This window comes from Cyrtonyx montezumae, unplaced genomic scaffold, assembly GCF_038088225.1.
Source record: "Cyrtonyx montezumae isolate F1298 unplaced genomic scaffold, pur_monq_1.0 scaffold_19, whole genome shotgun sequence".
Taxonomy (NCBI): Eukaryota; Metazoa; Chordata; class Aves; order Galliformes; family Odontophoridae; genus Cyrtonyx; species Cyrtonyx montezumae.
The window spans coordinates 54,918-70,466 of NW_027071925.1; the positions used below are offsets into that span (position 1 = coordinate 54,918).

At 47.5% G+C, this 15,549-nt stretch overlaps 3 protein-coding genes and 1 long non-coding RNA gene across 5 annotated transcripts; 1 reads left to right on the top strand and 3 right to left on the bottom strand.

Annotated features, from left to right (window-relative positions):
- Nucleotides 1-260: 260 nt before the first annotated feature.
- Nucleotides 261-6,187, bottom strand: LOC136047808 (protein SCO1 homolog, mitochondrial). The gene is made up of 6 exons (XM_065735097.1): nucleotides 6,062-6,187; nucleotides 5,825-5,915; nucleotides 5,045-5,242; nucleotides 4,416-4,508; nucleotides 4,188-4,303; nucleotides 261-623 (listed from the first exon to the last, which is right to left on the bottom strand). Exons 2-6 carry the CDS (start codon nucleotides 5,853-5,855, stop codon nucleotides 495-497), a joined length of 567 nt encoding a protein of 188 aa, XP_065591169.1. The 5' UTR covers nucleotides 5,856-5,915; nucleotides 6,062-6,187; the 3' UTR covers nucleotides 261-494.
- Nucleotides 6,188-6,340: 153 nt separating this feature from the next.
- Nucleotides 6,341-8,597, top strand: ADPRM (ADP-ribose/CDP-alcohol diphosphatase, manganese dependent). The gene is made up of 3 exons (XM_065735096.1): nucleotides 6,341-6,906; nucleotides 7,117-7,233; nucleotides 8,042-8,597. The coding sequence occupies exons 1-3, from the start codon at nucleotides 6,342-6,344 to the stop codon at nucleotides 8,326-8,328; spliced, it is 969 nt and encodes a 322-aa protein (XP_065591168.1). The 5' UTR covers nucleotide 6,341; the 3' UTR covers nucleotides 8,329-8,597.
- A 64-nt stretch (nucleotides 8,598-8,661) lies between these two features.
- On the bottom strand, nucleotides 8,662-9,741 carry LOC136047810 (uncharacterized). Its single transcript, XR_010622134.1, has 2 exons — nucleotides 9,694-9,741; nucleotides 8,662-9,127 (listed from the first exon to the last, which is right to left on the bottom strand). It is a non-coding gene; the product is annotated as an uncharacterized LOC136047810 (long non-coding RNA).
- A 1-nt stretch (nucleotide 9,742) lies between these two features.
- TMEM220 (transmembrane protein 220) lies at nucleotides 9,743-15,058 on the bottom strand. 2 transcript variants are annotated; one of them, XM_065735100.1, is made up of 7 exons: nucleotides 14,940-15,058; nucleotides 14,807-14,836; nucleotides 14,004-14,064; nucleotides 11,610-11,733; nucleotides 10,724-10,783; nucleotides 10,267-10,424; nucleotides 9,805-9,893 (listed from the first exon to the last, which is right to left on the bottom strand). In XM_065735100.1, exons 1-6 carry the CDS (start codon nucleotides 15,024-15,026, stop codon nucleotides 10,295-10,297), a joined length of 492 nt encoding a protein of 163 aa, XP_065591172.1. In that variant the 5' UTR covers nucleotides 15,027-15,058; the 3' UTR covers nucleotides 9,805-9,893; nucleotides 10,267-10,294. The 2 variants fall into 2 exon arrangements, with proteins under 2 accessions (XP_065591171.1, XP_065591172.1); XM_065735099.1 differs by lacking the exon at nucleotides 10,267-10,424 and having other exon boundaries at nucleotides 9,743-9,893.
- Between the last annotated feature and the right edge of the window lie 491 nt (nucleotides 15,059-15,549).

The following is a 15,549-nucleotide window of genomic DNA, read 5'->3' on the forward strand; positions in this document are numbered from 1 at the left end:
AAGGCTGGGCACGGCACAGGGCTGGTCCCATGCATGGCAGCTGCTGACACTTCCAGCACTCTTATCTTCTCACCCTCAAAAACGGAATACTCTCAGCCTCTCTACTCACAATATTCTAAGTGCCATTCCCAGAAGGCAAAACACTACAAAATAAAAAAAAAAAAAAAGGCAAGGTTCCTCCAGATGATGTCTAGCCAAGAGATATCAACTAATTCCACCAGGTGTTCTTCTGAAATGAAGTGTTTTCTTTCTTTTGCACCCAACAACATTTTCAAGAAGTTCTGAATTTCATTCTGTAGTTCAAATCTTGCTGTACATGTTATCCATCAGGAAGGCTCTATAGAATTTTGTGTACTGTTGCCTTTCGTATTTGGAAGGAAAGAGGTATGTGACAGCTGGACATTACACTCGTGTATTTCTGCTTTAGCTCCACCGAATTCAATGCCCAATTACAGACAACCACACAGCTGATGTATGTCCAGTGACCTCATGCTCTACAATCTGTATTTTCTCATGTGTGCAGCAATAGAAGCAGAAATCTCAGCACTCCTCTTATTCTGGCCATAGTAGTCCACAAAGTCACCATCTGGCCCAAGGAGGTACATTATTATTGTGTGATCCACCTGCAAGAAAGCACATTATTTGGTTAAAAAAAAAGATCCCGCACATCTCAAAGTCAAAGACAGCAGCAACCATGCTCCATTCAGTCTTGCACCCAGCTGTCCAACAGGACTTCTTGCCACCAAGCTAAAGTAAGATCTGGGAAATTTTATCATCACCTCAGCGACCTTCTGCTGTTCTGCCTGACAGAACAAACACCTCATTGGCACTCAGGATTCATGAAGGAGCTCTGTATGCAACCAAATCTTCCCCAGGCAGAGGCAGCCCTCCCTTGTCACACAGAGGGCTGGGAAAGCATGGAGAAGGCACAGGCTGGTGGCTCTTCTCCCCCACTTTTCCTGGTTTCCTTCTACTTCTTCTAATGCCCTCCAACACCAGAAGGTATCCAGGCTTCAGCTGCTCTTATCAAGTAAATCCAGTATAAATTGAGAAAATTCGGTAAAGTGAATTTGCTGTCACTGCAAACAGGGGGACCAAGAGCATCAATGGGATACAGGAGCTCAAGAGCCCGTGCACATGGAAACACCATGTGCTGCGAGTGGGCTCCCTCTGCTGGCTCCTTGTGATGGACAGAATTTGAAATAACCTGAAAAAAATTAACAGTAACAATGATTTGAAACTTTGAGGTACTCCAACTTTATTTATGTTAAAAATAATTCCATTTTAAGTATCTTTAAAACATCACTGAAGTATGGCCTTTGCCTAACCATGGCAGCATCTTTATGAGAAAAGACATAATAAACTGAAAATGGAGGCCAGGAATCTGTGACTGCACCAGTGAGTACAATAACCTTAGTGCCACTTGACAAAAAGGACACAGATGTACTCACGTACTAAGAGCAGGTCTGTGTTTGGAACCAAGAAACTGTATAAGCATTTCCAGCATCAGAAGCCAAAAGGATGCATTAAATTTTATAGCATTTCTATAATGGAATTCATGTTTCTAAAAATTGTATTGAAGCATGTTTAACTAAAATATTTTACTCTAGGTATCAAATAATTGAGAAATGACCACAAAAACAAATACCAGAACCTCTTAAAGGAGTTTGAATAATCCAGACCCTTTTGCCCTTTGATGAGATAATAACAAAAATCCAAAACAAGTGGCCTGCGCAGAGAACATGAACTCCCTGACTGCAGGAGATTAAGGACAGTCAGGAGGGCATGTTGCTCGTGTGCAAGAAACCACTATTTTTCAAGCTGTGGCCCATTACCACTGCATGGATGCACAAGATCATTGTACAACTTCCAAAGCAATCTTCTGAATCACAAAATTAAAACTAAAATTGCACACTGTAATTAATTATGAAATTGATAATATTACATACGAACTACTACTGTTCGAATAATATTTGAAAAATACAAATACGTGTTTAGCAATGATTATTTGTAAATGCTCGTCTCCATGATCTTTTCAAGCCAAAACAAGCAGATCAGAATTGACCTCTGCCTCCTCACCATTGCTCATCAGCACACAGAACACACAGCACTCGCTCCTGAACAAGTATCAGTCTTATTCACTGACTGGATGGCAGCTCCAGGTGTGACACAATGAGTTAAAAAAAAACACCCTTATTGAAAGAAATGGCAGAGCAGGAATCACCTGAGTAACAAGCGGGCACAAAACCAGCCTCAAACTCTTCCCCCAAGATCTGCTGTTGCCATTATCCTCTTTCCAATTGATCTCACAGACCTAAGCCTTCTCACCTTACCACAGCAATGACACAGAGCTCAAGGCCAACCACACACCACTGCCCTGAGGGACCACAGCTGTGGCTCTCAGGCTGTTCTGCTGCTCCACACTCACTGGTCTTCCTCACCGTCCCCTACTGCTCTTCTTGCACTCCAGGCTACCAGGTGCTTAGCACAACCCCGGCACAGCACAGCAATTCTCTCTGGATCCTGAATCTTATTTCACAAGTAATTACATCTGTAGTTATGGTCTCCTTTTGTTTCTCCCCTTCCAGCTTCCCGTGAAGCTGCTCTCATCTATATACTTCTTTCCTTTGGAAAGATCCTTGTATTAAAAGCACTAAGTGCTTTGCTGGAATCCACATGTGGTTTAACTCACATACAGCAACCCTCTTTCAGCTTTTGTGGCCTCTTCTGAAATTCTGTTCACACACTTAGTGTAAGTAACAGATTCTTTTCCTCTACTTTTCCTCCACCATCCTTTGCAAATCCCTCCTATCATCTCCCGTCCATAAATCTGATTTTAGGCAGCACTTTCCGATAGATAGTAGATTGATTAAAATTGGGTGAATTTCCCCAGCAAGCTCCTCCCTCCATCCAAATATACTGTCTTGGACTCTGCCCTCTAGCTACTGAGCTGCCACTTTGAGCAAAAGCTGTTTTTTTATGCCCCACTTGACACTTTTTAGGAGTGAATATGAGTGTGTATTACCACCGTGGCTGCCTTCCCTTTACTGAGATTGCGTGCTGCTTTTGCCTTTTCTTTACATGCATCAACTTTTTTGTTCCATCAGCCTTTTGTTCTCTTGCACAATCCTTGCTGCAGTCAGGCAGTATGAAAAACAAGAGTAAGAATAAAAACACTGGATCAGACCAAAACCGAAACGAAGTGCTGTTTTCCCCTATTATCTGACAGTTTCCAAACATTTCTGGCTTACTGGCCTCCTAAGCTGTGCGTGATTTCTCTGCATTTCATCATTCTCAAGAGAACTGTTTCCTCCATTGCATTCAGAGCAATGGGTTTCACTTCCCATCTGCTCACTTCAACAAATCACACCACCTTACCTTTGAATCTGTTTTTAGTTTTCTCTGATGCCCTTCAGATTTTGCAACAAAAAAACTACTCTACAATCCTCACTTGTTACATCCCTTGCACCTACATCACTCTTCCAGTCTGTCAGAATGTGCCAAATGCAGAAGGTCTTGTCAGCAGCTGTGAGTGCCTATGGCCAGTCCCATTCACTTCCAAAAATTAAGACTTTGACTACTCTGTTTAGTCTTACTTAAATCTCAGTTTTCCCTTCAAACTATTACACTTTGTATTTCGATCCCACTTACTTTAGCATGAACATGCTTTCTCTTCCATGTCCTTTGACATAGGAGGAAGATTCCAACATTATCTACAGGCAGACTTTGCATCATCCCAGTCTCTTGCCAGGAAAACCCTGCTTCTTGGTCCCAGTTTGGCAGGGAATAAGCTGTTAATCACTTTCCTCTTAGTTCTTCCTGTTTGTATTGCTGTAATTCCTCAGTTCCATTTCCACTTTGGAGCACATGGAAAAACAGCCAGACAAAAAGGTTATGTGATGAAAAAAAAAAGTTCAGTTCATTACCAGGACAGAGAGCTTGTATGCATTCTGCACATAGAACTTGGACTGCGTGTTTTCAGAGCTATGTTTCATCAAGGAGTTGAGCTTATAAGAGGGCACCTCAGTTATGACTGAGACCTCTACAACTCAACTCAACATGCAGATGCAACAGGGTTCTGTCGTGGAGGGCTTCAGCACAGATTACAACCGCTGTCTTTTGATTAAAATCTTTATCCCATTTGCAACCAATACCTTCCATTAGGCAAAGGCCCTACATTTACTCACTATGTAATCGTTGTCTTCATCTTTGGGACCTTCGCTGTAATACACACGGAAGGCTTTAGCCACTTGGTCGATCTGTGCTCTGGTACCAGTCAATCCAACCAACTTTGGAGAAAATTCTACAGAGAAAGAAGACATTCAGATACTTGAGTGAAAAGAATCCTCAAGTCCTCCTTTTCAGTGCTCTTTATTGCATGTTATAAAGCTTCAAGGTAGAAAAAAAAATTGTACCTTTAACATATCTGGCGATAGCTTCTTCATTGTCCCTCTCAGGATCAATGGTGATGAAGAGTGGGGTTAGATTAGGCAAAGATGGAATCCTATCTGTGACCAGAAACACCAACAATTACAAATTCTCTTAGCAATCTAAAAATCATTTCCTAATCTCCCTTCAAACACAGTCACAGGCAAATTGCCATAACATCCACCTTAGTCCTTCCCAAGTGGCAAAGAAAAAAGTCTATTTGGTGTAGCTTAATTTCTATAATACTATCTCTGAAAGAAATAAATGCCATGAAAACCAACCTGCTGTGCTTATGCACAGCTCCCAGCTGAAGGCCGTGCCCTGCTGAGAGGAGATGGCAAATGGGCTCTGGTGCAGAACATGAGTGCATGTAACCTGCCATGGCCGTGCCTTATTAAGCAGAAATCCTTTGTTCCAGAAGGTCAGTGCCACCACATCCCAAACACCAGATCCTAGCCACAGGAAGCTTGATCGATATATCATTTAGTAATTAATTCAACTACTGAATACTAATTAACAGCCTGTTGTAAGACCACCATTTACTCCCACAAGTGACAAGTCACAATAAACCTTGCCCTCCTACAGAACGAACACTCTACCAGCCGAATTCCCGTACCAATTTCGTTGACCACTTCAACCATTTTGTCGAGTTCCTCGGGACAGATGTCGGGGCAGTGTGTGAAGCCAAAGTAGATGAGCACCCATTGGCCGAGATAGTCTCTGTTGGTCTTGAGCTGTCCTTCATGGCTGACGAGCGAGAAGGGCCCTCCCAGCAGTGGTTTCCCAATGCCCCGGTTCCGCTCCTTCTCCAGCTCTACAGGAACAGCGGGAGGTGAATGAATTCCCAGGCTGCAATCCATGCCCCATCCCCGCAGGTCAGACCCTGAAGCAGCAGCAGGAAGGCAGCCCTGCAGGCCCTGCACTGAGCACTGAGCTCTGCTGACATCCGCTGTGCACAATTCCCAAGCGAACAAGGCTCCCAAACAGTGCCTTCCACTTTACCCAAACTTCTACACCAACTAAGCACCACTTTCCAACAAATATAACCACCACCTTTCATTGTCACTGGCTTGTCACAGTACCCTTGCAGACGCGCGAGACGGAGAGTAGCATGGCCCGGAACCGAGCGCATCCATCAGCTGTGCCACCTCGCAGCTTCAGCGTTAAAAGCGAGGAACTGACAGCTGTGTGCACGAGAACCGCAGCGCTCGGGGAACCGGCCCGTTGTCCCACCCGTCGCGGGGCAACGATCAGAAAGTGCGAGCCGCGACTGCAACGGTGCACGTGAGAATTTTAAGAGGAAGGCAAAGCAGCAACAGTTCGGAGATTTGGAGAAGGGTACCGCGATTCCACCCCCGCCCCCCCGCGACCGCTGCCGGGCTGCGGGAACACTCACTGTCCTCCTTCGCCTTCTTCACCCTCTTCATGGCCAGCAGCAGCCCTCCGCACAGGATGACGGCGGCTCCCAGCGCCCGCCAGGACACCGGCTGCGGAGAGAGGACGGGGGGCAGGGCTCGGTCAGGGGACGGGCGCGGGGTCCCGGCCCCGGGGCGGCGGGAGCGGGGTCGGACCGAGCGCGGAACCTCCCCCTCCCCTCCACCCCTTCCCGCCGGGTCGCGCCGCGCCCACTCACCCTCCGCGGCGGCGCCGCGCGGTGGCCGCTTCCGGGCGGCAGTCGGGACGCGGAGCGGCAGCTCGGGGCGGGCGCGGCCCCGCGCGGCGTCAGCAGCGCCGCTGCCGCCCGGCACTGTATCGGCGGCGCCCGGCCGCCGGGCGGGAGGCACCACGGCCGCCACAGCCGCCAGCAGCCCGGCCCACGCAGCGCCGCCATGCTGCCGCCGCGGCCTTCCCCGCCTCCGTCGCCGCCCGCCCGCCCCTTCCGCTCCCTTCCGGCCGCGGTGAGGCTGGCCGCCATGAAGCCGGCCCCGCGCTTCTCTTTCGGGGTCATCGCGGACGTCCAGTACGCGGACGCGGAGGACGGCTACGACTTCTGGGGCTGCCGGCGGCGGTACTACCGGCACAGCCTCCGCCTGCTGCGGGCCGCCGTGGAAGCGTGGGCCGCCGAGCGGCCGCCGCCCGCCTTCGTGCTGCAGCTGGGCGACTGCATCGACGGCGTCAACGCGCGGAGCGGCGCGGCCGAGGCGGAGGCCGCTCTGGGGCGGGTGCTGGCGACGCTGGGACGGCTGCGGGTGCCGGTGCACCACGCCTGGGGCAACCACGAGCTGTACAACTTCGGCCGGGCCCGCCTGGAGCAGAGCGGTCTCCGCAGCCGCCCGCCGCCCTCCTCCGGGCCGCCCGCCGCGCCGCCGGGGGACTGCCACGCGTACCACTTCTGCCCGGCGCCGCGCTTCCGCTTCGTGCTGCTGGACGGCTACGAGCTAAGCGCGCTGGGCCGGGATGCGGACAGCCCCCGGCATCGGGCGGCCCTGCGGCTGCTCAGGGAGAAGAACCACAACGCGGACCTCAACAGCCCCGCAGGTACCGCCGCGCTCGGGGTAGTGCAGCGCGGCCGCCCCCGCAGCGCTAGCAGGGCGCCTGGCCTTCTGTAGGGAGGCCGGAGTCGTGACCCGAGGTGCCAAAAAAAGTCCCAAGAATACAGCGTTTATTGTAAATGTTTATAACAGTGAAGCAAATAAGGAACCCACAGTAGGTGCGTGCAAGTGTGCCTAATCTCCTTCTTCATCGCAGGACTCAAAGAACCTCAGTTTGTAGAATTCAATGGAGGATTTAGCCAAGCCCAGCTGGACTGGTTCAATGACGTGCTCAAGTATTCTGATGAAAACCAAGAAAAAGTTGTTGTTTTGGGTAGGTGGATACAGAGGTTATATGTGAAATGGTTTTGAAGCAAGCCGGTACAAGTTAGCAGAGAAAAATGTAGTACCATAGGTACATATGTAAGGGGTGTAGTTGGAGAATAGCAGCTCCGACTCACTTGAGTGAGCTTGTTGGATACAGGTGGCAGCCTGAGCTTTCCACACAGGATAGCTGCTTGTCTGGAAGCAGTTATGTACATAGACTGAGTGATAAACCAGAAGCAATCTTGCATTATCAGTGAGTATTGCTGAGCTGGACCTAATATTCTGAAATCAAGATGCTATATAAAAAGATGAAAGATATTTGAAAGGAAGAAAATTAAATAAAGGAGCTTTACAGATGCCCTGATGTTTTCATGGACTCCAAACCAAAGTGGTTCTGTTTATATAAAGAATCCCAGAACGAGGTACGGGTAATGAGCATTATGTGGGAGCCAACCCTCACCTGCCGTAATCTCCTGCAGGGGGTTGTCAGCCTCTTCTCCCATGTAACTAGTGGTAAGACAAGAGGGAATAGTTGCACCGGGGAGGTTCAGGTTGGACACCAGGAAAAAAATTTTCTCCAAAAGAGTGGTCAGGCTGCCCAGAGAGAGGAACAGGCTGCCCTGGGAGGAGGTGGAGTCACCGTCCCTGGAGGTGTTCAAGAAATGTTTAGATATTGCACTGAGGGACATAGTTTAGTGGGGAAATATTGGTGGTAGGTGGACAGATGGACTGAGTGATTTTGGAAGGCTTTTCCAACCTTGATGACTCTGTTACCTGTTAAGTAACTTTTCTGCTTCTTCCTCTCTCTACTGCAGGTCATCTGCCCATTCACCCGGATGCCTCAGACAATGTCTGCCTAGCCTGGAATTACAGAGATGCCCTTTCTGTCATACACTCTCATCAGTGTGTGGTCTGCTTTCTTGCAGGGCACCTGCACGATGGTGGCTATTGTTTAGATTCACATGGTGTTCATCATCTGACTTTGGAGGGGGTTATTGAAACTCCACCTGAAAGCAATGCCTTTGGAACTATTTATGTCTATGATGATAAAATGGTATTAAAAGGAAGGGGCAGAATTTCAGACAGAGTGATGTGTTTCTGAAAATGCTAAGCAGATGTCTAACTGCAAATTTTTCTTCTTCAGGAAGCACTCAGACTAAAAAGTATCAGATCCAGCACATTCTTTGCTTGTATACACAGCTGATCCTTACAGCATTAACTCATGTGTTTCTCAGATACAGAACTCTAGAAATTATGTTTCTGGAAGAAACAGGACTTACTTAGCTTCTTCTTGGACAATAGAGAAGGCCAGTAACTGTTTGAAGAATGCAGAATGTTGACTTAACCACTCAGTCTTGATCAGATTTGTTATTTATTGTGGGGAAAAAAAAAAAAAAACAAGCAAAAACAAAAAACCACTGGTTGGTAGTTTTGCTTTTACAGATATATTAATCAGATTTAAAGCATTTGGAATTGTACCTGACCAGAAGCAGCTACATACATCTAGCCTGTAGCCTAATGCAGTCTTAACACTGCTTTAAAAGACTCAAGTCATTTTGAAAAAAGTGAACCCAACGATAATTGGTAGATATGCTATCAGAGTACAGTGAAGAGGCCCAAGCTTTAAAATAAAATAAAGGCAGGAAAACGATGGCATCGTGTAGTGCTGCAGATACAGCAGGTGGGATGCATGTGTGCGCAGCCTGCAGCAGCACTGAGGGAACAGGCCCTGACTTGGGATGACTTGCAGTGTGTTGCTGTGCTGCATTTGGATCCATGCTGTCTCTCACAGCTTGAATATTCACATTCAGCTGCGCTTCCCTCTCTATGACTGGTGATGATGGAGCATGCTTACTGTCTCTGGGCTGTTGCACGGGTTCTGCTTTCCAGGAATAGAAATTCTGTGAGAAGAAGGTTGTATTAGTGACCAGGGCTGCTGGCAGCACTCTGTGAGCATGCTTTTTGCTGAAAATAAAGAAGTTCTCACTGGATTCTCTTTAGAAAAGTAGTATTTACTATGTCGAAACCATAATGTTCAGTTAAAGATAATAGCAAAAATATTGCTTTAGATATATTCCACTTATGACTTTAGCATAGGAACAGAAACACAGACTGGTTAATCCTTCAGAAAATCTCAGCGGAGTATCTTGGCAGACATCTTTTAAGCTTTACATCCATGAAGAGTCGTTTATTGAAACAGTGTTTGATCTGCTTTGCTCTTAATGTTTACACAACAGTAGATTTCCCAGATAAAAGATGGAAGCTGCAGATCTGAGCTGCAGATGCCCAGATATTTTAAATAGTTAATATTAGAACACATAGGTCAACAACACTTTGAAAACCTTCAAAGAAGCAGGCTGAACTGTATCTGTAGAAAAGCTCTCCCCTCAGATTTGACAAAGCTCTCCCCTCAGATTTGACAATGTTCTTCAATTTGTTTATTTTTTTTTATTAAACTGATACTAACCTTTCATTAGGAACCAAAAAGCAGTGGCAAGAAGGTAGCAGAGTATTTGTGTGCTCTGTCCACCAGGTCATATCACAGTTTTACAGTGTTCTGGCCAAGATTCTCGCATGTCTTTGTTCATATAAATGTACACCCATGAAACAAAGGGGAAGAGAGCGACCAAGATTGCAGCAGTCAAATGAATTCCACCCAGTGGACTCCTGCAAAGAAGCAAACACAACAGTGCTGTTTCAAATCAGACTGCTACTGGTGCCATGGCTGTGGTTGGCTAAAGACAGCAGAGAGCCTTTTGCCACTGTGACATCTCTATCCAGCCTCTATAGCTCCATCAGCAGAGTCATTTAGTGCAGCCAAACCATATGCCAGCAAGAATATTTTCTGTCACCTTTTCAGACTATATAAAACAAGTGATGGAAACACTGCCCAGGCTATAGTACGTTTCAACACTACAAAACATTAGCTGGCAGACTGAGGCTCCCAGCTGTTAGGAATTAATTTAGTAAAACTGCTGTTCTCCAGAGAGGCTGGAGGGGAAAGCAGCATCCCTGTCTGTGCTGGCAGAAAGCAGCAGACCCTGTTCCACCCCTCCACTGGAAAGTTCTTAATTTGGGAGCAATTGTATAAATGGTTTTGCAGTTTTCATTAGCAGCTGTGGCTCATGTTCACAGGCTTGTTCTGCAGAAAGAGCACACTGTCCTTGTATAAAAGGGGGATGTGTCTCCTGCCCATTACTGCAGAAGAAGCAAGAAAAAAATGTTTTTAAATTTTCTTTCCCCCCACTTCTGCAGAATTCTAGGTGTGAAGGATCTTACAAGCTGCAGCACCAAATACCGCTGCCGCAGATGAAGATTTAGACAGTAACATGAAGCAGAAAATCACAGCACCCTGAGTTGGAGAGGATCCTGGCTCCACAGAGGACCACACAAACATCAAAACATGAAGTAGAAAAACAAGCAGCCAAAATCACCTGCAGGTTTCCAAGAAGCTACTCTCTAAGTCTGAACAAGTGAGAGAATTAAGAAAAACTTACTTTGCTGAACTGCGACAAAGACTCATCCATATTGTAATAATCACCAGACCAAACAACTCTCTAAAAAGCCAAACAAAAACTGGATCAGAAAATAATGGAAACATCTGCTTGTTTGTGAAAAATACAAACTGCCTCCAAAGAATAGTGTAAGTATGGGCTGACTGCCTTTGGAGATGTTGCTTTAGATGTATTTCACTTAGAATTTTAGCATAGTATGTGTTAGAGGGACTGCAATTATAATTACAGTATTGCCTCCCACCTCAAGTCTACAAACACGCAACTCAGCTGTACAGATGCAGAAATTCCTGCTTCTGTTTTTGTTCCATTGCTAAACTTGCATTCTATAGCAGATTTCCTTCATTAATACAGAGCTAAGCAACACTCCAGTACTCCTCACTGTTAACAGAAGTGCTAGCTGCTACTGCTTCCCCTCTGTACTCAGCAAGCCAATCAACCAAAGGAATATCCAGGTGAAAGATCCTCCCTCCTCCTCAGTACCCAACAATTCAGAGGACTCAGCAGCCTGTGACAATTAAGCACAAAAATAGTGTCACCTCAAGAGTTTATAACACTAAATGCTACTTCTACAGCTCCTGTAACACAGGAGCTGTTTCACAGCTACTTCACAGTACTGTGCTGTGGTTTCTGAACTGTCCCCAGTTAAATCTAGCTGCCTCCATTGGGTAGGATTCAGGCATGATCCTTCACCCACCCTTCAGTTTTTCTATCCAACAGGTTTGCTGGTTTGTAATGCTGTGTTCTTTCCTCCTTGGTTTGATGTGCCAGAAGCAGCAGCACCACTGCAGCAGCCCAACAAAGCTTAGCAATGTGACCCACCAGGAGATGGGCTGGTGTACCAAATTATTCCAGAAAATTCAGTACTTACCTGCCCTCCTCTTCGTGAAAAATGTTTCCTTGAGTATATGCAAACAAAGAGTAAGCCAAGGCAATGGTCCCAATAATACAGCCAGCAGAATGAAGGTCACAGAGGCTCCTCCAAAAAAAGTTTTCTGAGGAAAAAATAAGCTGACAGGAACTGCAGTGTAACGTGAAGTTACACTACATCTATGAAATGAAGAGCATCTAAGCTGCTAACAGAAATGCCTGCAGCAAGCACATACACCCTAGGCAGGATGACAGAATTAATTAATACAGCACCTTTATGACTATGGAAAGCTAATAGAAAATGCTGTTGAAATTGTATGCTTGCAAGCTGGAGTCTTCCTTTCCCAGGAATGCAACTTCCTGACAGCTGTTTCACAAAGAAAACAGTTTCCTATTAGCCCAAGAAAGCAAAACAGGTTCCAGCATTCAGTATGCACAGAAAATCACAAGACAGATTACAAATGGGTGTTTGCTTAAAGAGGAGAAACAGCTCCTCGGGAGTGCACTCTCACAGCTCTGACCACTACGGCACAGGGAGCATCTGCCTTCATGCTCCCTGACAAGCCTCTTGACCTTCTGCCAGTGATCATGAGCAACACTGACATCTCTGCCTCGGGGCTGGGGACTGATGTTTTAAAGAGAGAAACATAAGAAGTGAAAAATCTGAATGGATCCAGTTTATTCTTGCTTTCCATGTCCATTCCCTCATGGGGGAGAGGTGAGCAAATGACACATGCCGAGCTCTGGCTGATCCCATCAACATCCATAGCAAACACTGCAAAGTCAAAAGCAAGCTCTTTCCTAGGCACTGACCGCTCTGGAAAAGTGTGAAAAAATGATGAGCTGCCAAAATTCAAGAATTCAGTGTGACCTAACTTCATAATTAATCGCACATTCAACTAATCATTTGGCTGAACTCACTGCAGCTCTGCAGAGGATGGATCTGGGTTCTGCAGACCTGAGTGACGAAGACCATGTGTTGAATTTACATAAATGTCAAATTACACAACAGTTGTGCAATTTTAATCTTTATTTCCTAAAGATTATAGTGCAAGTAACATACCTGTAGATTAGCTTGCAGATTCTCCTGACCAGTTGAAGGTCACTATGTTGAGGCCGCACCTCCTGCAAGCCTCCCCTGAAACGCCCAGAAACACAGGCAGCAATCCTCATGGGTTGTGTGGTTTCATGTACAGTGCCGCATCGTATGCTTAAGGTAACCAGAATGGTGAAACACTCTAACAGTATGATTTGTGACAACCACTGCGCTCCTGAAGATTATCCTCTCTGGCAGAAGTGTAGTTTCAAATTGTTCAGGTTAAATATTTACTCAAAGAAGATATAGTTACTTTAAATGACAATAGTCATGATACCAAAGATTTAAACAATTTCAGTTGTATTCAAAAACAGGCCCTTTGTGCAAATACTGTGGGAAGGCAACGAAGAACAATCTAGGAGACAAAAAGGTTCCAAAATGCCACCTATGTGCCTCAACATCAGTACCACCTATGGGTAGGTTTAGAGAACAAGGAAGACCTCTTGCAAGAACCCCCTAGCAGAACAGTGCAGGTGCAATGTTGGATTTAACACGCACGACAATTCTGGGAGTAGGCAACAATTTCATGGAGACTGTATGAATATTCATACGTTGAGAGCATACAATGAGAGTGATGTAGCACTGGCATGTGTATGCATTGTGGAAGGATCCCCGTGCTCCCAGTGCTGCATAAACCAATGCTGGCTTTCTAAACTGTCATTTGGTTTGGAGAGTTTTCTTAGTTATGGTTTTCTGTTCATTCAGTCATTATTTTCATGAGTCCTGAACCATATCTGATCTGAACAATTATTTCGACACATCATATGGGTGTGCAATGCTGGAAACTCAGCCACTGCATAGACTTCTCTGAGCATCTGCACCACTGCCTGTGTGCCGTGTGGAACAGCTGTAACACTTGATACTAAACAAGACCTTTAGCTTTCTCACAGAATTGTAGAGCTTAACAGCTTGCATATGACATCGATAAGCAAAAACACAGTTTTACAACAGGGAAACTGTGTGGATTAAACTATGTACTGAGGTCAACAACAAGGTCAAGAGCCAGTTTCAGAATATGCTCCCAGGTTTGTGCTCCATTTGTTCCATGAGTGCTTGAATCAAGGTGCAATGATAAGACCAACCTAGTAGCAGCCCTTTAAGTAGGGCTCCTGTGTTCACTTGCAGCATTTCCAATCACAAGTACTAACACTACCTCCAGCAGAAGCAGGTCCCCCAGCTTTCTGCACACAAAACATAGCAGGACATAAGTCCATATAGCCCGATCTGTGACTCAGTGAAAACAAACTTTTCAGGGGAAAAATGTGAGCAACAATTCTGTTTTACACATCATTATCATACCTGTTACCAAAGGATTAAGGACAACAAGCAGCGTAAGGGCAGATGGCACCATGTAGACAACCTGTTAATCAAATAAACTTAGCAAGCTAAGGAAGCAGAAGCAATCACCCATAACAACACTTCTTCACCACAGCATTTTGTGAGACGCTCAAAAGAGCCGTACAACTCTCTTCCTTTTGCATGCCCTAGTACTTCTAGTGCTTCCCTGTGTGCCAAAAGCAACCCAGTGCTCCCCCACCTGCCACCCAAAATCCTTGTGTGCACAGCTGTGAGTCTGTCAGCTGAGCACCCACCCTTGTGCCTCAGCTCCAAGGTTACCTGAGCCCTGGGTGCTCAGCCCTACACTACGCTATAGTTCCCCTAGGGAAAGGCCATGCGAGAAACTGCCCCCACCACCCCGATCTCGATCCATGCTGGGTGGGAACACGAGCAGCCCAAGAGCACCTTGGCCCTGCAGCTGCCAGCTGGGCTCACCGCACAAGGGATGTGCGGGCAGTGCAGGAACACGGAAGGGACAAAGACAGCCTGCACCCACCCACGGCTCCTGCCACGCACAGAGCCCTTGGGGCCCCGCGGCTCACTCTGTCTCAGGACCACTCGTGGCTGCTCCTGGGAACGAGCGAGTTTTCTAGCTTTCTCGAGGCCCGCGGCAGCAGGAGGCAATCGAGCCGGTGAGCCACAGCGAGCGCAGGAGGTGGCGGAGAGCTTAGCGGTGACCTGCTCGGGGCACGGGGGAACCGCAGCACAGCGTTCTGCCGCTACCCGAGCGCGCAGGGCCCCGCACAGCTCCGGGCCGTACTCACCACCCACAGCCCGGCGTCCGGGTCGTTCACCTGCAGGGAGGAAGCGCGTCCTGAGCCCTTGCAGCCTTTGCACGGGTCGGGCCGTGCTCGGCGTGCGGGAGCTCCGCGTCGTGCCCGCGCCCGCTGCCCTCACCTGCACGGCGGCCGCCAGCCCGAAGAAGGCGGCCATGAGCAGGTTGCAGAGCCTCCATAGCAGCCCCGCCGAGCGGCCGCCCGCCATGGCGGCACCGCTCTCCGCCTCCGCCGGCAGAGGGGCGGGCTGCGGGAGGGGCGGCTGCCCTTCGTCCTGCCGGGGTTCGTGCAGCCGGCGGCGGATGTCCTGGCGGGCTCGGGGAACTCCGACCCCGGAGGTTTCTGAGGTTTGCCTGGGCTGATCTCGCCTGGGCTGCTGGGGGGGATAATCGTGCTCTGGATAGGGTGCCGGGCTAGAGCCGTCCTGACATTCCTCATGCCAACGTGCCAGGAAGAAAATTAGATCTTTGTCTGAGGAAATAAACGGGAAATAAACATGAAAAGCATCACAGTAAGACTTCTGTGAAGCGAGCTGCTCAGGGGAGTAGTTGGGCCCCCACCCCTTGGAGGTATTTAGAAAATGTGCAGGTGCAGTGCTTAGGGACACGGCAGTGCTGGGTTAACAGACGCATGGAGTGATGTAAGAGGGCTTTTCCAAGCTAAACGATTCTGTGATTCTATGACTGCTGTAGTCATGAAAAACGCAAGAGCCCTTAAAAGAGCGGCCTTGC